The 19,370-nt window shown below is 46.0% G+C and overlaps 2 protein-coding genes and 1 non-coding gene across 4 annotated transcripts; 2 read left to right on the top strand and 1 right to left on the bottom strand.

Annotated features, from left to right (window-relative positions):
- The first annotated feature begins 8,052 nt into the window (after window positions 1–8,052).
- Window positions 8,053–12,180, top strand: LOC100827890. Its single transcript, XM_003570418.4, has 6 exons — window positions 8,053–8,550; window positions 8,624–8,724; window positions 9,658–9,755; window positions 10,950–11,158; window positions 11,255–11,307; window positions 11,786–12,180. Exons 1-6 carry the CDS (start codon window positions 8,160–8,162, stop codon window positions 11,849–11,851), a joined length of 918 nt encoding a protein of 305 aa, XP_003570466.1. The 5' UTR covers window positions 8,053–8,159; the 3' UTR covers window positions 11,852–12,180.
- A 755-nt stretch (window positions 12,181–12,935) lies between these two features.
- On the bottom strand, window positions 12,936–13,063 carry LOC112272110. Its single transcript, XR_002965807.1, has one exon. It is a non-coding gene; the product is annotated as a U11 spliceosomal RNA (small nuclear RNA).
- Window positions 13,064–14,373: 1,310 nt separating this feature from the next.
- On the top strand, window positions 14,374–18,240 carry LOC100827276 (O-fucosyltransferase 34). Of its 2 annotated transcripts, XM_003570416.4 has the most exons (8): window positions 14,376–15,114; window positions 15,886–15,953; window positions 16,037–16,125; window positions 16,213–16,378; window positions 16,478–16,767; window positions 16,886–17,090; window positions 17,211–17,368; window positions 17,553–18,102. In XM_003570416.4, exons 1-8 carry the CDS (start codon window positions 14,814–14,816, stop codon window positions 17,794–17,796), a joined length of 1,521 nt encoding a protein of 506 aa, XP_003570464.2. In that variant the 5' UTR covers window positions 14,376–14,813; the 3' UTR covers window positions 17,797–18,102. The 2 variants fall into 2 exon arrangements, with proteins under 2 accessions (XP_014756805.1, XP_003570464.2); XM_014901319.1 differs by having other exon boundaries at window positions 14,374–15,114; window positions 16,037–16,378; window positions 17,553–18,240.
- Window positions 18,241–19,370: the final 1,130 nt, after the last annotated feature.

Genomic DNA, 19,370 nt, shown 5'->3' with positions numbered 1-19,370 from the left:
GGTGGCGGAGGAGGAGCAGCGCAAAAGGAATAGTGAAGAAGGAGCTTGCCAGATACGACAGGTGCTGACTGTTACCCCTGGGGACTCGTGGGCACATAACAAGCTTATATGAACATATAGATCAGCATGCCAACGAGGCGATGATGTCGGTGTCGATGGTGGACGTCGGTTAGGTTTTAGGATGGCATTTCAACGAGGCAAGAGGAGGCAGAAAAAGCGCATAGATGGTAATTTCAGAAAAAGGAGAAGACATCGGATACGGGAGAGGCGGACAAATTCGTTTGGTATATATGGCTAAACTATTATCGCATAGATGGTATGTATCGTGCATGTTATAGGGCACACTAACCTGTCTAAACTACTATTATCGATTTTATTTGTGTCATGCCTTGCAAGTTTTGTCAAAATTTCGAAATGGTTTAACATGTGAGAAAAATGAAGAGCATGACGGATATCATGAGTTAAAACAATCCCCACATATTAACTTTTCAAAAAAGGAGACACACACGGGCACCTCCGTTTCCAGGTACAGTTATATATGCATGGCGAGCTGAATTTAGGTCCGAACCAACAATGCACTAGAGCCTACTATCTTTTACTTAGAGGTGCTGGAGGGCAAGGCCACAAGAGTTGCAGCGACTTATTAAGATGTGTTGCCCGGAAGAGGCAGGGCAAGTGGGAGCACCGTGGATGAACCTGCGCCTCTTGATCTGGGATGACATTTTTGGCTTTCATTCAACGTGGTCATATACAACCAACCACTTTGGCTTCTATTTCTGGAACGCAACATGTCGATTGTCACAGTATCGTGGCAAACATTCCTAACTAACTTATGTGATCTCCCGGGAGAAGATTAATTATTGCACAAGCCACACGGTCCTATTGCAATTGCATAATCTGTACGTAGTCGGTATATGTGCACATCTTCCAGATTCAAGAGATAGTTAAGTTGCACCCCGCTTAATTTTGGGTAATCTTCACACTCGTTCCTATGGTTTAGAGATACGTCATTGGACTTTTCAAGGCGCTGATGAGCTCGTCCTTTGCTAGTTACGCTACATGGTACGGCAAGGCATGGAACAAACATATATACACGGAGTATGTTAACGTGTCGTGTCCATAGACTGTTAGTTGTACCGTCTTGGCACAGCAAGCTAAGTTAGGAGAAGCTAGCTAGCTAGCTAGCGCGCGGCCAAGACATGGCCTGCGGGCAAAAACTCATTCCCACAACTAGCTAGGTTGGGCCTGTGGGGGATCGACATGGACTCCAGAGGGCACAGGCGCATATCGATCACCAGCAGGGCCGGAATGGAGACGAGACGTCGACCGTGTCGTAGAGTCCATGACACACTGAAATTAATTGGGCGAACTGTGGACGCCTCCCGGCCGGTCGCCCGGCCCGATCGAGCCGCGGACGTCGGCGTCACGTTCAAGCACTCCTATCATGCGTACGTGTACGTACGTACCCATGGCAATTAGCGACCCGTGCTGTATGTTGCCCGTTCGGTCAGGTAAAGTTGTTGCGTCCGGCACGTCGTGCCCCGCGCGTTATATATCAGCATACCCCGCACGTGTGGCGTTATTATTACCTTGCCTGGTTCTTGTTGGATGATCAGTACGCACGCACGCACGTGGCTGCAGCTACGTACGTCGAGTCAGGCGGAAACCCGTCGTGCTCGTGGCGAGAAACATTTCTCGATCCGGGCCTGCGCGTGTTTGATTTGTGTTCTGATTGGTGCATCAACGTGTACGTACACGTCGCTGCTGATTAGGCACGGCGCGATGTGGCCGGAGGGAGAGTGGGGATCCACTGGGTATACAGTACGTCCCGGCTGTCGCGTCGCCCCTTCAAGCCGCGGTCGCTTTCTCCCGCCTGCCCTGCCCTACTACCCACGTCGTCTCGCTCATCCGTGCGGGGCTCGCATGCATGCCCGTTTTAGGTGCACGAGGATTGGAGGAGAGAATACATGACACTGTACATTTGGCATGTTAGCAGAAACAAGTAGTATCATATATCATACCCACGTATATGCGTATTTCTGGCCGTAACGAAACAAGCTAAGCCCGAGCGGCCGGGGGCCCTCTTGCCGGCCACGGCACACGGCCGCTCTCGCCGTGCGCGCCGTGCAGCCCGCGTACTGCGCACGGACGTGCTTGCGCCACGCTGCGGTGCACTGTTTTGTCCCGCAACCTAGGCTCGCTCGGAGCAGCTTTGCCGTACACCATGCCGTCCATTGGCTCTCGCCCGTACTCCCACGCACCGACGCTGGCCGACCTGACGTACGTTCCCCCATGACAGGACACGGTCATACGGTCAAAACACTGCGCATATTTTTTTTAGAGTATCAACACTGCGCATATCGGCGCGTGTGTCGTGTGCACGAAGAGAGATCGGTTCAGCTACATCGGACACCCGGCATCCGGTGCCTTGGCCTTTTGTTGTCAGTCCGGACATTTCAATTTTGAGCAGGTGCGCGCACGTACGTCAGTGCTGGCCGGGCGGTGCAGCAAACTGACATGGAAGCAATTATCACAGTGATCTGACAAATTATGTCCCACGGATCGTGTTAAGATATGCTCCTAAGACTGTTTACCATGGTCACATGGTGGTTCGATCAATACCGTTTACAAATGGTGATTTTACTCTTGTCTGTTCCCTCCGTTTTTGAAAAGGGAGCGTATATTTTACGGTCTCTAAAAAATAGTTATTTTTCAGTTTACAATCGTAACCATTTAATGATTTTTTTTATCCGTCAGAGTTACATTAATCTTACACGAATCTCGATGATTGAATCAAAAGTTTGTTATCATCGACTAAAAAATTATTATTTCTTAGTCATCTAAGAAATAACAAAACCGTTAAAAAAAAACCTATTCTGTTCGATCGCCGATAAATTGCAGAATTCAGTTGCAACGATCACCCGTAGTCTATCGAAACCGCGAACTTTGTGTGGGTCACTCTGATGCGTTACGTGCACAAACGACAACACCTGGATGCAGCCGAATGCCACTTTACCTCGTCTAAACTGCAATCTAAACCGCAATATATATATACTCTTAAGAATGGTCGATTTCGTCGATTCTCAGTTTCTCACTGTCACTGGTCCGCCTAGCGCAAGGAGCATGCATGAATCTGCTTGGAACGTGTCGGGTTATATGGTCTGCCGTCATGCATCGGTGGCGTATACGTACTTCCACAATCCACCTCAGCTCTGACTAATGAATTGAGAATTAGAGCTTAGTTCATTTTAATTACACTGACGGAGCATATGTACAAACGACCGGTACAGCGATTCTTCACTAAGAAGAAAGATGACTGAGCTCGATCCAAACTGGTTCCACAGAGGACCCATCGCTGTACTGCCGCTTGTTGATTTGTTAAGTCAAAGAGCTCTACGCAGTACAGTCATCGTACACCCGGCAGTGCTTGTCGACCGATACGTATCCATCGTGAGTGCTAGATCGATCGAGCAGTACTACTTCTTAAGCAAACGTTCCTGTCTCTAGCACTAGGCTTAATAACTGTTAGGTGAATCTGTGACCGGTGGTGATGCATGAATTCGTGTACGTACGATCGGTCGGTCGTCGATGGCCAATCGATATCGAGTTGAACACTTATCAAACTACTGTGCTCAGCACAGTAGAGAGGCCCAATTAATTAATCAAGCTAGAGCCTAGAGAAGAGAAGACCGAGTCGTGGTTCTTCGTCTGATGCATGCCGTGCCGACCTGGTTGAAACTGTTGAGATTTAGGGTCTGGGATGCACATATCACGTCACGAGGAGATCAGAAGCTATACTGACGGCACCGCTCACCCACCTAGAAACGGTGAATTTCAGCCAAGAGGCGAGGCAAGACAGCATGACAGGAAACTGAACAGACAGCGCGGTAGGGCGCACAGAAGGGATCGATCCTCGCCCGTTGCTTTCGTAGATCCCGGAAGTCGACATGAATCGCCCTGTGAGCGACGCCACGTACGGACGGCGCACAGCAGAAACCTCTCAATTATCTCATCCCTCAGTCTCCCCGATATGCATCTTACCAGGTACAGATTACAGACGCGCTTAAGGTTGGTGATGTATTCGTGCTTCGGCGTATATACGCAGGCTCTAATGTACGGAGTAACCCGCAACTGTGATGCTTGCTTGCGTGCGTGCGTGTGCCCATGTGCTGCCGGAGCTGTCGTGCCTAACAAACTTCTATTGCCGGCTCGTCTAAATGCTTGGTTCCCCAAGGCACCACGAATCGGTTGCTTCTATCGATCTCTCGTCGCCATGTTGGACACATTCAGCGCGCTAGCTCTCGTTTAATTCTTCCGTTCCCGCCAGATCGAGCCCACGGCCGGATCGATATGATATGAGTAAATTTCACAGAATTTCACAGAATCAACAAAGCTCTTGTTTGGTGACTCTGCAATTCTACCTTTCTCTGCAAGAGCTTTGTTGATTTTGATGCTGATGTGGCATCGAAAACGGGTTGGAAAGGATGATGCGGCATCTAAGTTGCGGCCCCGGGTCGTCGGAAACTCTATCAACCATCTTAATTATCGAGATTGGGGTTTTTGAGACTAGCTGTCCTTGGACGTATCTTCGATCAAGTCTTGCTGGACTGAGCGCTCCTCCTATGCGCATGTGTTGGGCAAGCCGCGTGCTAAGGCTACGGCGTCATTCATTCTGCTTACCATGTGGGAAATTTGGAAGGAGCGAAAACGGTGAATTTTCCAGCACAAACTTCTTCGGCCTTCAACTGTATGTACCCTCATTATGGAGGAGGCTGCCCTTTGGACCCAGGCTGGTGCCGGTCTTGGTGAGCTGGTATCCGGATCAGATGATGTCCCATGATTTTCATCAGTTCTTGGCCTCCTGTAATCTAAACACCCTCCCTTTTTGCTCGTTCTCCTTTTGTATTTCCCTGTGTATTTTTCTCCCGGTGTTAATTCTCTCAACCATCTATTGACAATAAATAGCTCGCTGCGGCTGTTTCGTAAAAAAAACACTATGGTTGCGTGAGACGACTGCCACAAAAAACGTGATTTTGTGAAATTTGCTCATATATATAATAATATTGTGCAGGTGATATATATGCATCGCGCGCCACCAGTAGTTGGTATCCGGACGACGAGGACGGGACACAAGCACGCACGCTGTGGGTGGTCCTATCAGAAGATCGAGATGGTCATGGCCGGGGAGAGATAAGGCCGGGCGACCGAGAAGAGAACTTTTGGAGTTCAATGGCGCGATTCATCATTGCATATTGGTCCTCTCCTCTCTCTTGTCGTGACCTGATTATTTGCCTCTCTTGGGAAATCCTGAAAGTGAGAGGTGCACTTATGGAGTTATGGTCCTCCCAGAGCGTACGTTCATGCCATGCCGTCCGTACGTACGTGCAAGGTCGTCGCGTCGACCGCATTATATCGCCTCCAAGTCCAACCAATCGATTGGATCGATGCTAGATCGAAGTTTCGATTCTTGTCTGGAATAAAAACAAACGACTTTGGGGATGTGCTCGTCTGGTCTGGATGAGCCGAAAACAGCGGGTTTACGGGCCGAATCATGCGAGCGTTTTGACTTCTTCTGAACCACTCCAGATAAAAAGATCGGACCACTAGTATATAAGTCTGAGCTCACGCCCGTCCGAATCCGCAAAGAAGTTAGGCATGCACGGGTTAGATTTCAGAAGATATATAATGCATGCTTGGTGCCCCTCGTCAGAGCTATAAGTTCGCCCTTAGCCGCAGGGCAGTGGCTTAGCTTAGCTAGTGACCTCGAGATTTGATTGCCAACTGAACCTTGCAGCTCCAAGCATATCCCTAGTGCCAAGGGATTTTGTTTACCCTGCCCGTCTCCAGTGTATAGACCATATACGGACCGTGAGATATAGCGTCAATGATGTGCAAGCCAGGAATAAAGACAGGCAGATGCCAAAATGACCGGTGCTTGCCTGCTTGGAGGCTACTTGCGACCCTAATCAGCATTAGGTGCTGCTTCTTCGTAAGCCTAAGCCTAGAGTAAATCCTCCGGATCCTGCCCATGCATGTTGTGTCGTCTCTGAAGCAAACAGTGCGCGTCACAGAACATGCCCACCTGACCTGACCTGCGAGTAGACGTGAGTGAGGACATACATTAGCTAGCTAGGCCAGGACTTATCGGCGAGAACAAATGCTAAGATACGAATCCTGTGATCGATGGAACGCACGGTTTCGCTTAGTGCATAAACAGGCTCGAGCACGGCACTTTGTGCTCGACTTCTCGTTTTGCCTGGCGCTATTGTTTGATTCCCCCTGCCTCCCTGAACCGGAATTCGCGGGGGAGGCAATGGAAGTTTCTGTGGGCATGGAGACAATATCAGTGACTCACTGCCAACCTTATCTTCCGGGGAATTCTCTGGCTGATCGACCTTAAGCCGGCTCGTCGGCTTGATGCTCATTACTTACTTAAATGATTACATCGGTCGTATGCAGCTCATTGGCTCTTGACGGATCTTTGTAACAAATTGAATTAACCATTTCACTGGACTTGTTTATTTTCAGTCTACAGTGGATCGCAGTCACATGCAGGAAATATATGAATCACTTTGCGCCAACAGTAATTGATCAGTGCCACCTTAACTAATCATTTCCCAACGCAAACTGTTTAATTTCTTGTTCGAAAACCAAAGCTTACTACATCAAACAGTAACACGGTAAACATTATTTGTGACATCCTACGAAGATTAAACTGTTTTCAGCGATATTAATTCCCTTTAGATCTCTTCTGCGTCCTAAAGGAATCTGACATGATAGATGCTACCCACTGACCCACAGTTAGAATAGGATGAACTAGGAGGTAGAAGTTCCGAGGTACAAAAGGTTGAACTGCGAGGGGAGAAGAACAAAAATAAAAGAACTGCGAGGGGAGCAAACAACTCAGGGTTTTTCCGAGTTCGGCCCAACTATAAAACATCTCAGCCCAACACTCCGATTTAACTTCCGGCCTAGCATGAAGGCCCAACTACAACTACAACAAGTATCCTTCCAGGCTCCAGCCCACACATATCCCTTGCGATCAAGTACTGGCCTGGCCTTGTTGGACCCTTGACTTAGCTGGGGGCCCTGCTCCGACGCAAAGAAAAGAAATCTACAGGTATAGCCCCGGGTTGACGCTGCTGCAGTGCTGCTCAACTTCCGTGGTGCGCGGGCCTGCTTCTGTAATTCTGTTTCGTGGTCTTGTCGCGGTCAGCTCCAGTGGATCAGGACCGGAATCTGCACGGCAACGTGACGGCTCCATCAGTATGAAAAGGAAATCTAACAATCTCTCAGAAGAAGCCCCCCTCAGAAAAATAAGAAAATAAAAATCTCCCAGAAGAAGGAGAAACAAGGCCCATCCACGTCAAACTCGTTTCGTTTTCCCCGTATCAGCAGTTCAGCACGACCACCCCTCTTTGTTCCCAAAATCCACTTCCAACCCTTGAACTTGAATACACCGAGTCTCTCCATTGCATGTATACAAACTGATATCGTGATACGTTTCTTCGGTGCAAGCTTTTTGGGGCGTGCTCGTGGCTAGCTAGTGTAAAGAAACTTGACAGAAACACATGAGTTCTAAGCATCTGCGTAGTTTTTTTAAAAAAATCTTGGGATTTGTGATTGACTTATTCCTTGAGAGAGTTTTCCGTGGATGGCCAACATAAAGGTGAACTTTGATTGCTGATATGGTAAAATTGTATTCATATCGTATTGTGAAAAATATGATTAATCTGTCATAAAGATTTTTTCGAAATATTTATTAAACATTTTTTTCGAGTAATAACCGTATACATTGATAAAAATATTGAGAGTTCTATTAAGTATTTAGAAACGGAGGAAGTATTTCAATATTCGAAACAGCCAGAAGGAATATTTGAGTGGAGTAGTTCTTTTTTCACCATAGATTTCCACGATGAACAGACAGAGTATCCAAGTATTTTCCAGAACGGCATGTCACTGAGAGGAAAATACTGCCAACAATTATCACAACAAACAAGGTCAAATTCGTAAAAACACCATATCCTCCCATTACTCAAGAAAATAAAACCAATACCGCAAACAACGCTGAAACACTCCCGTCCCGCACCGACGTCAGCGAAGGCGACGAGGGACCGGCGGTAAGACGACTCCGAACCTTCTAGAACTTTCCAAGCGCGATGGATCTCTGGGAGAGGGCTCGGTCCTTCGCCGGCGAGGCGGCCAAGCGGTCGCAGGAGCTGTCCTTGGAGGCGGCCAAGCGGTCGTCGGTGCTGGTGTCGGAGACGGCGAAGAAGTCCAAGGAGATCTTCTCGGAGACCGCCACCAAGTCTCGCGAGATCGCCGCGGAGGCAACGAAGCAGGCCGACCTCCTCGCCGGCCAGATCATGCACCTCGCATCGGACATCCCCGTCCCCTCCATCCCACCAATTCCCTCGATCCCGCCCATCCCCTCCGCGGCCGAGTCGGAGCCCGACGCCGCCGAGCTCGAGCGCTACGGCATCACCGAAGACCTCCGCGAGTTCGTCAAGGGCATGACCATAAGCACCTTCCGCGACTTCCCCTTGCAAGGTAAGGTTTACTTACGGTTGGGTTTAGGGGATTCGAGCCGCTGTGTTTGTTTCATAGGATTTTGGTTACGCAGAAGAGCCGGAGATGTCGGATGTGCCCACGGTGTCGAATGTGCGTCAGGATCTGAACGAATGGCAGGCCAGGCACGCCACTCTCGTCCTCTCGGCCGTCAAGGTTTTGCCTCCATTAATCATTTATTGAGAGATTGACGCTATCTGTGGGGGATTGGGGTTCTGTGGCTCGATAGATGGAGTGGTTGTGAATGCGCATCTGAACAGATGCACTGTTTGCACAGTTTTGTTTGCCTTGCATATCTGATTAGAAGTGTATATTCAGGTCAGGAAAGGATTTAGAGCTATGTTTTTAGTTTCAACTGACAATTGGGCAATAGATCGATGTATTTATACTGTGATGGTTAGAGCTAACTGAATGCTGAGTAAATTGCTGAATTATCGATACCTGAAATGTCTAATATAGTACTCCCTCCGATCCTAAATTGTTGTCGAAATATTACATGTATCCGGACGCTTTTTAAGAATAGATACATCCATATTTGGACAAATTTGAGACAAGAATTTAGGACTGGAGGGAGTATTTATGTTTGAGAATGTAATCTTGATATGTTTCAAGAGCCCAAAGTTCAGGAAAAATAGGTGGATGTATTAACAGCCTAAAGTTGCCAAAAAGGATAGGTCATAAAATTGGCATATCTAGATATGTATCAAAGGACAAAATGATTGGACACTAGTGTGCTGAAAACTAAAATGCATATTTTGGACCATTTGTCACAACATAAACGACTTAGATTTCAGCTATGATTGTTTTAGACGCAGTGTTAACTTAAGTGTGAGTTCCGACATTGATATGCCAATTTTGGATTAACTAGAAGTTGATGGGAATTGAAACATCTTAAGAAGCATGGTTCTATAGTAATATGCGATAAAACTATGCTTGTTCAAATTGAGTTAATAGTCATATTTCCATGTGCTGATTTTTTATCAAGAAAGCACTCCTAGTTAAAGCGAACAGAATTTTGTAACCCCGCCTCATTGCTAGCCCAATTTGTATTTTGTTAAAGTTGTATTGAGTGTGCTATCATATTTGCAGGAAATTTCAAAGTTCAGATATGAGCTGTGCCCACGATACATGAAAGAGCGAAAATTCTGGCGAATTTATTTTTTGCTAGTAAACAACTACATAGCCCTGTAAGTCTTCTACTCTTCTTCCTTCATGTTAGGTCATGCTATGTAATCCTAATACATTTTTGTTGTCATTGGTCAACACTTATCCAACCTCTGCCTCATAAGTTTGTGTAACAGAATGGATGCCACTGATTATCTGATTTTTAATGTTTTTAGGGAAGAACATGTTACACCTAAACACGCTATGAATGTTGTAGATTGTTAGATACTTGGGATTAGTTCTTTGTTCAAAATACACAAAATGAGTATGAGACCATAATGATATATTGTAGTCAAATTTTTGTAAAGTTTGTTGTGTCCAATTCTACCCGTAGTATCTTCATATTGGGATTGGCCGATTAGGGCAATCTTTTCATTTCTAGAACTTGGGTGGTTTGTCATTTATCGTTGATGCCATACTTGTTGAAGGAATCCAAGAATGTATTCTGACTACTCTAGTCAAGAACCGTTGTTTTGTAAAGATTTATCGCTTTCTATTCAAACACTTGCAGTGATAACCCATTGTAGCTCTTGTAACAGAATTATGTTCCGAGCATTCCATTCCTCTCATCAACCCGTCTGTATCACCCAGAGCTACAACTCTAACTCGACTATTTCCCCATAATTGTTGTACCTCACAAGTGACCTTAATTTGCTTACCAGCAGTGTCTCGACTCTTGACTACCAAAGCGTTCTAAATTTAAGGCAACTTCCCTGTGGGAAAATTGACATCCAGCACTGGTCCAATAATTTGATCTATACACCCTGTGCTTTTTTCTTCAATTGTGGAAATCGTGGGATGAGAAGTAGTAGGATTGGTTCTCATAATTATTTCGCACTCAGTCACATACTTCACTAGTTCACTGGTCTGCATATGTCTTCATGGTAGGTGCCAGGGTCGAGGATAGATGTTGTAGCCTCTAATGTAATACTCCATCCGTCCCAATTAAGTGTCAAAATATTACATGTATCTAGACGCTTTCTAGGCATAGATACATCCATACTTGGACAAATTTGAGACACTTAATATGGAACGGAGGGAGTACTTAATATGAAATCATTAGCTACCATGCTAAATATTTTTCTAGTTTTTGAACTAAATTGTTGGTGTTCAAGTGCTATGATGCTGCATATGTTCTACCATTAGTTTCAGTATAATTTGCTCGGGCACCAATTTTGATACTCAATAGCTTACTGATTTTAATGTAACCCAAATAGTTACGAGACCAAGTATTTTGAGGAGCTGAAAGTGAAAGCCGAGGAGGAAAAAAGGATTTCCCAGCAGGAAGTATCACAGACCTCACAGGCTACAACTTCAGAACAGACAGAGACGAAGGTGCAAAGCAAGACATCCACTTCATCAAATCGAGAGCATGATCTGGATGTTTTTCTTCTTGGAGATCTGGGCAGTGATGATGAGGGCCCTGGTACGCTATTTGCTTTCCTGCACCTGATCCTTCTCATTAGTTGCTACATGCTCCTGCAATTCTTGTATATGACCTTTTCTTTTGCATTACTTGCAGATGGTGGCGATGAAGGGCTAGATGATGACTTCGATAAGATAGATGGTGCCTCAGTAAGTACACTTGCTTCCTTAAAATAGATTTGTTGGCCACAGTAAATAAGATGTTATGTGTTCTAGTGTTCCATACAATCATACATATAGTAGAATGTAAATTTTATGTTTTGTGGTTACAGCGTTGGACAATTAAGACATTGTACATTTGGAAATCCTCATTCCAATGCTACCACTATGAGGTGTCATTGTGATACCATTCTGTAATCTGCACGCATTGCTTCTTATGTTGTGGTGTACAAGAAAAGCAAGCATGTCAAGTTGGTACACGCGTACCCATATCTTTGACTTTTAGCAGTGGTAGTTGAATCTATTAGCGGATAGAAACTTAGTGCTCTACCACTAGGCTACATAGCTGTCTCTTATGTTGTGGTGTAGCACTTGCAAGGATGGTGTGCTTAAGACATTATAATACGTCGTTGCTTTCCTTCGCAGCTGCTTGTTTCATGCTAACAGCACACGGTTCTTGCCTTTTCAGGGTTTAGAGAGCGATGAAGACGAGAAGAAGTCAGCAACAGGCAATTCAGAGACTGCGAAGGAGTAGCTTTGATCCCATGCGATACTTTACCGTCTCTACACAGATGGCGGTTATGACGACGAAGGCACTAGTGCATGGCTACCGAATTCCAGCTGCCACTGTACATTAGATGTTTAAACCTTTGTGGTCTCCGGATGAAGCAATGTTATTCTTCTTATTGTGATTTTTCATTCTACGGAAGTCTAGAAAAGTGGTATTCCTGCTCTCGCATTTTTCTTCTTCTGTTTTCTAGGGCTGTTCTCTGTTCTGCCTGTGCTGTTATTCTTGAGAGTTTGGTGAGCTAAATTGAAACCAGATTGACTTCCCATGTGAAATAAAAGTCTGTTTTTATTCCACACGAGGGCGATACTCTCGGTTCGCTGTCATGATCTCCCTCCAGTTGGAAAAATGCCGCCTTGGTCCATTGGACCTTTGGCTAACCTTTGACTGACGATCGTTTTAAATACCTAGACTAGCAGCTTAAAAATCATATGTATTTATTGCGTGTCTTCATAAGTATTCCATCCGTTCCTTATAATGGATGTGCATGTATTTTGAAATTTAATTTTGACAATAAATTACTTTTTCCAATAATAATTCAATGGCATAATTTTTGTGGCACGCAAATTACTTATGGTTGGTCTATATAGTGGTCAAAAAATAAAAACTCAAAAAAATGTGCAGCTTAATGTTCCTTTGCACCTAAATTTTTCGTGGTTCCATGCAGTAAAATGTGCTTACAAAGATTAAGAATTTTGTTCGATAGACAGTAGAATTTGCTTCCAAATCGCAACGAACTTTTTTCTGAATTTGCTTCTATGACAAGGAGATTGGAGCGACAATGACCCCATCAGATTGGTGGCGGCATGACGACATGGTCTTAATCCGTTTTGCGGCCGGTAGGGTTGCGGGTCGGGTGGATGAGAAACCAGGCGAATAGCTTATGTAAAGATTTTGAAGCACTCCACTAGATTCAGGTCACCGATAATCATGCCGCTGAACTCTAAAACAGCGCTCCTCTTCGAGAAATATTTAAATAAAAATTAATTCACAATTATAATGGATTAATCATTTATAATGGATACAGAAGAAAAAATAAGGTATTGATGAATGGAGGGTCGGCCATGACGAGCCAACCCTATTGATTCCCACAAATTATGTCGGCCATATGTCTTGATAGCCATACAGCACCCATCAGCCAAGGATGGACGTGGCATACATAGCCAACCGACCCTTTTTGAGTCGCAACCTTCGCATGGCACCCCTATTTCAACACTTCCCATGCCCGCGCACCTCGGTGCCTGCCCGAGGTGGGATTATTCCGCGCACTCGCCGCCGCGCCAGTGTCGAACGCGAATAATACATGGGCCGAGTATTCAAAAGGCAGCCCACGGACCGTCCTTCGCGCATATGACGGCCCACGGTCGGATTCCTCGGACCAAAGATCACACACGCTTGTTGGGTGATTCTAAAAAAAAAAAAACACGCTTGTTGGGTTTCCCGATTTTCTCAAAAAGAAGAAGAAGAAACACACAGAGCTTGTGGGGTAAATATTTCAGCGTTCACTTAGAAAAAATGAATCAACATTCCTCTAAAAAAATGAATCACCGTTAAAATAAAATAAAATTAACAAGCACGTGTATTTCCCTGAACAAACAAAAAAGAAGCAGCAGCACAAGCAGTCAGGTACTGTGAAATTGCGTTGCAGACTTGCAGTCATCCTCGATTGTTTACGTGCCATTGAGTTTAGAAATGGTCGAGCGAGTCCAATCGATCTCGAGCCACAGTGTCGTCTGTCAGCTGCTCTGCGGCCCCGTGTCCTTTCTTCCGGACAACTCGTGAGTGTTCAAATACCAGTAGATAATTGGATGCAAAACAAGGGGTTCCTGCAGCTCTGCTGGGAGGCTGTCCCCCTCTTGGCTGCTTCCTGTTCGTGCCCTGTCGCTTTCTCTGGACTTGCGATGCATCATACGTACGGAGTACCAGATTACCAGTACATGGTGGCATCAATTTCGTCTGGCGCACCATGCTGTGGGTTCTAAACTTCTTATCCTCGATCCTTTGCAAACTGCGTGCGAGACCCCGTAATGCTCGACACCTCACATGCGTCACAACTCACAAGTCACAACTGATTGATCAGCTGAGCCGTTTGACCCAGCACGGCAGCACCAATTGTGAATACAGGAACTGGAAGTAATCAAATCGGGTACGCGATTCTTGGCAAGTTCGTCGGAGCACATTCTTATTCTGTGGACATTATTCCTCGTGCGTGATCCCTCGACCGGATCTATGATCTGCCGCAGGTACGTATTTCCTCTCAGCCGACGGTTCCGTCTGTGCCGTGGGCCTGCGATCGAACGGCGTCCGCAGCGGCACCGCTCACGTGGGAACAGCCCTCACCCCAGCCGACTCGGGCGAACACATCGAGACCGTCCATCCGCCTCGACTTCCGCTCCCATCGCCTCCCCACCGTCCACGCCCGTACCGCCCTTCCGCCGTGTGCACTTCCCGCCGGTTACTTGAACAGGTCCGCTGAACGTCAACAGCGCCACAGCCCGCATCTGAAACCACACCGACACGAGGGCCCGAAAATAACTTGACGCCTCCCCCACGAATCGCTCCTCTTCCTCCTCCTCTCCTGACGCCACGCCCGCCCAGGCGCCCACTCCTCTCCCTCCCCGCCTTCCGAGGCCTGCGCGCGGCAGCACCAGCACGGCCGAGATCCACCGGCCGGCACACTCCCGTCGCTCCAGCCAGCCCAGCCTCCGCCGTGCCCTTTCTGGCCGGTCCCGCTGCCGATTCGGCGCGCCCATTGCACGCGCGGGCAGCGCATATATACACACACAGAGCGCCCGCCCGAGCTCGCCGCTGTCCTCGCGTTGAGTGGAGGCCACGCGATTCTTTCGAGTCCTTGCCGTGCTCGAGCCCCAGATGCTGCTTGTTACATAGGGCCGTTCCGTCGTTGTGCGTTCGCCGGTCCCGAGTACAAATGGCAATGGGCCTTAAGGCGGCGGCCGCGGGCGTCGGCGGCGGGGCGGACAAGCCCCTCCGGTTCCCGTCGGTGGCCGCGGTGGCGCGGTCGCGCATGCAGCTGTGGATGCTGCGCGCCACCACGACGGTGTTGTTGTGGACCTGCCTCGTCCAGCTCACGGCCGTCGGGGAGACGTGGGGCCCGCGCGTCCTGAGGGGTTGGCCGTCGTGCCGGATGATGGCGCCGGAGGCCGCCGCCGCCGCCGCGCGGCTCGCGATGCCGGAGCCCGTCGCGGAGAAGCCCGCGTTGCCGCCGCAGAGTAAGTGCTAGTACTACTGCTCTGCTTCGCATTGTCGTTTTTGGGGGGTCACAATTAGCAAACATTCAGTGGTTTTGATCATAAAATGCTTTACGCGTTCTGGCCTGTTTCCAGGCTCTGATCATCATGTTCCCTCTTCATGGTTTTGGAATTCAACACTTTTTTTAATGAAATGTTGAGCTGTACTTTTGATTCCTCTAACGGTAATTGGTTAATCATTGCCTGTGGATGGAAAGGAACATGTACCCACAATTGGTTGCTCAAGCACGATATTTATGAGTCGGCTTTTGCCTTTCTGGTACCAGTTGTAGTGCATTTAGGAATTCACATGGGTGACCACAAGCTTCGAATCTGATCAAATGTCTATTTTCAAGAAAGAGAACATTGTATTACGTTTTAGTCCTAAGAATTAATGGCACAATTTGACAATTTTCTGTGCTGTACGAGACTGTCTTACATGGCATGCTTTAGTATTTCAATTCTATATCTGTTGAAATAGCTAATTCTACAATTATTACAAACACCGACTAAGTGTTACAAAAATTTGTTCAGTTACTCAAATGTTAACAGGAACTGAATGCACACTATGACGTACTTGGGTGTGTGTTCAAGTTTTTTTTTTTTTACCATTTCACCACTTCAACTACATCAAAATATGTGATTCATAGAAACTAATGTACGGAGTATTACACAAACCGTGCTTGATGCACATTGTCCTTGTATATTCTTTAGTTGTTCTTGATTTCCCTAATCTTATCCATTTTCCTTCAGGAGTTTATAGGAACAATGGTTATTTGATGGTTTCGTGCAATGGTGGACTTAACCAAATGCGAGCAGCTGTAAGCAATCCTGAAAATTCTTCATTTTGTCAGAAATGGCTTCATACCACCTAACACACCACATTCTTTACTTGTTTAATCAGATATGTGATATGGTTGCCATTGCAAGATATTTGAATGTGACTCTAATAGTTCCCGAGTTGGATAAGACATCATTTTGGAATGACCCAAGGTGCACTTGTTGTTTCCATATAACTTTGCTTTTCCCAGTTCCTTTCTACCACGTAGTTATGCAAATAACCTTTTGCTTTGCCTTTAGTGAGTTTCAGGATATTTTTGATGTTGAACATTTTATTACTTCTCTAAGAGGTGAGGTTCGTATACTTAGAGAACTGCCACCAAGAATGAAGCAAAGAGTGGAAATGGGAATGTTTCACTCAATGCCACCTATTAGTTGGTCTCATATCTCCTATTACCATAATCAGGTCAGATTTCTTTTTGTTTAGTTAGATGCGTGCTTTGTTACCTGCTCTTACAATGTTATTTTTGGTAAAAAGGCTAACTGTTAAATTCACTTTGTACAGATACTTCCTTTGATTCAGAAGCACAAGGTTCTCCATCTGAATAGAACTGATGCTAGGCTTGCAAATAATGGTCTGCCCCTTGATATCCAGAAGTTGCGCTGCCAAGTTAATTACGCTTCACTGAAATTTACATCCCAAATTGAAGAGTTGGGCAGGCGAGTGATTAGAATTCTCCGCAAAAATGGCCCTTTTTTGGTTCTTCATTTACGATATGAAATGGACATGCTGGCCTTTTCTGGCTGTACTGAAGGTTGCACGCGTGAAGAGTCAGATGAGCTCACAAGAATGAGGTAAATTTGTTGGCTGTCGTGCCTTAGATTTAAATAGCATTTTGGATTATTATTGTTGTGTGAGGCAGGTAAATTTCATCTCATCAGTAATGACATTTGCATTACTTGCTAATCTCAGATATGCATACCCATGGTGGAAAGAGAAAGTAATTAACTCTTATGTGAAAAGGAAAGATGGTCTTTGCCCTTTAACGCCAGAGGAGATTGCTCTTGTCCTCAGAGCATTGGGGATTGACCGAAGTATGCAAATATATATTGCGGCTGGAGAAATATATGGTGGAAAACGCAGAATGTCTTCTCTTACTTCAGAGTATCCCAACGTGGTATGGACCAAGTGGTGCATATGCATCGACGTTATTGCGCATTAGAAGTTGATAACTATCATTACTATCCATATCTCTGTCCCCCTCTTTCACTGCTGATGAAAACTCATTGATGTATAGGTGAGAAAGGAGACTCTCTTGGAACCATCTGATCTCAAGTTTTTTCAGAATCATTCATCACAGATGGCAGCACTGGATTACTTAGTTTCACTGGAAAGTGACATATTTGTCCCAACATATGATGGTAACATGGCTAAAGTTGTCGAGGGACACCGCAGGTATGTATATTCCACCTCGTTATAGCTATATTTCGTGAATAAATTATTCGATCAGAACATTTTTATAACTTTACCGTCCTCTATTACCTGCATCTTAGATTTGGACATTTTTAACATTTTGAACCTGATCCTTTGTAGCCTACTATAGAGGATTTTTTACATCTTTTCGTATTTGCCACTGCAGGATCATGGGTTTCAAGAACACAATCTTATTGGACAGGAAACTTATTGTTGATTTAGTCGATAGGTATAATAGCGGTTCTTTGCCGTGGGATGAGTTCTCTAAACAAATCAAGTCTGTCCATGCAAACCGGATGGGTTCAGCTTCGAGAAGGACAGTGATTCCTGACAAACCCAAGGAAGAGGACTACTTCTATGCAAACCCTCAAGAGTGCTTGCGAGATCCCAATCTTCTACGGGCATGGTGATCTATTTTTTTGCCTACACTGTAATACTGGGTACTCATGCCATTCTTTCCCAACACGACATGACTGAACTGGGATGAGACATTGTTTCTCCTCAACTGAGTCAAATGGCACTGCCAAGGCATCCTGAGGAGTTCAGGTTGGGCCATAGAGAAGGCTGCTTGAATGTAGCTGGTATGTACAATAGATGTTATAGAATGGGGTCATGGGGAAGTAGATTCTGGAAAAGAGCAGATATTCTTGTATAGATGGTGAGAGCAAGATGACAAATTCATCCATTCCCACGGGAACACTGTTACGTTTTCGCTTTGTTTAGACCCAATTGCTCGGGATTGACAGGGATTTTAGTCCAGTCTCTGCCCATCCGATCAAATTGTGCCTAATCCAATGTATTCAAATACGACCGAATGAAATTATGAGAAAGGACAGAGACGTGTTTGCTTTACATGCCATTTTCGTCCAAAGAATTATGTATCTTATCCAAAAGTACTCCTTCACTGTTTGAGCAGCCACACTAGATGCTGCTCGTAAATTACATGCCCTGACTGAAAGTTGAGTAGAATGCACCCTGATGTATCTTTTTTTTAACGACTCTGGCGCATCGATTTACAACATGCATTTGCGCCCATCCACTTGTTAACGTGCGACATTGCGAACGCGAGTGTCTTGGTTTCAGTGACGATTAAGACTGGATTAACATTGATGCAAGAGCAATCCTAGGAGTTCAGTAATGGTACAACTCCTACAACAGTACGACTAGACCATTTTATGTATTACCGTCAGTACTAGGGATTTGAGCATTAAGACTGTCATGGAGCATGATCGAACCGATTACAAATTATCTGTGTGTTCAATACCATTCCTGTCAAAAGGAGGGCATAGGTCACCAAACATGGTACTTACTCCAGTAATAGAGTTCTAACAAGTTCCATCTTAAAAAAATAAAATAGAATTCACATAAGTTCTTTCCCTCAGTGGCCGTTAATCGGTGAGATGCAGCAGCTAGTGGGATCTCAATGCCGCCGTAGTCTTCTCCGCTCTGCGGCCATGCGGGCGCAACTTAACGTAATGCACAATAGTCCCCGACGTGCGCCAGATCCTAGGCGCATCGTGCATCGCCAATTGACGTGCAAGTTCGTGCATCCTCCTTGTTTTCAGTGGTGAGTCTGGTGACCGCCCGGACGGGGATTCACCTTAACGCAAGAGCAACCTTGCCACGTACCTTGGGCGTTTAACAACTGTTGTTACTGCACATTTTTATATACTGTCACGGGTGGTGCGCCAGCATGGGATCACTGAGTTATTATTACATTAGATGCCAAGGCCGCGGGTAAGATCCAGCATGGGGATCATCTTCTCGTTTGGACGGGAGGAAGAACTGCTGCTAGATTTTCATAACCGCCGCCAGGACATTGGTACTAGTGTAGATCAGCAAGGTGTCATGGCCCATGTGCTGCACAAACGAGGGGGGTCCCTTCCAAAAATAAAAAAACGAGGGAGTAGTAGTCAATGCAGGCCACCACCCATGCTGCACGGTCCAACCCGCACCCAAGCCCACATGGACGCACGGGCCCACT

This window comes from Brachypodium distachyon, chromosome 3 (genome assembly GCF_000005505.3).
Source record: "Brachypodium distachyon strain Bd21 chromosome 3, Brachypodium_distachyon_v3.0, whole genome shotgun sequence".
NCBI classification, from domain to species: domain Eukaryota; kingdom Viridiplantae; phylum Streptophyta; class Magnoliopsida; order Poales; family Poaceae; genus Brachypodium; species Brachypodium distachyon.
Note: the sequence above shows the minus strand (reverse complement) of the source record. Positions and strands in the feature narration are given on the sequence as shown.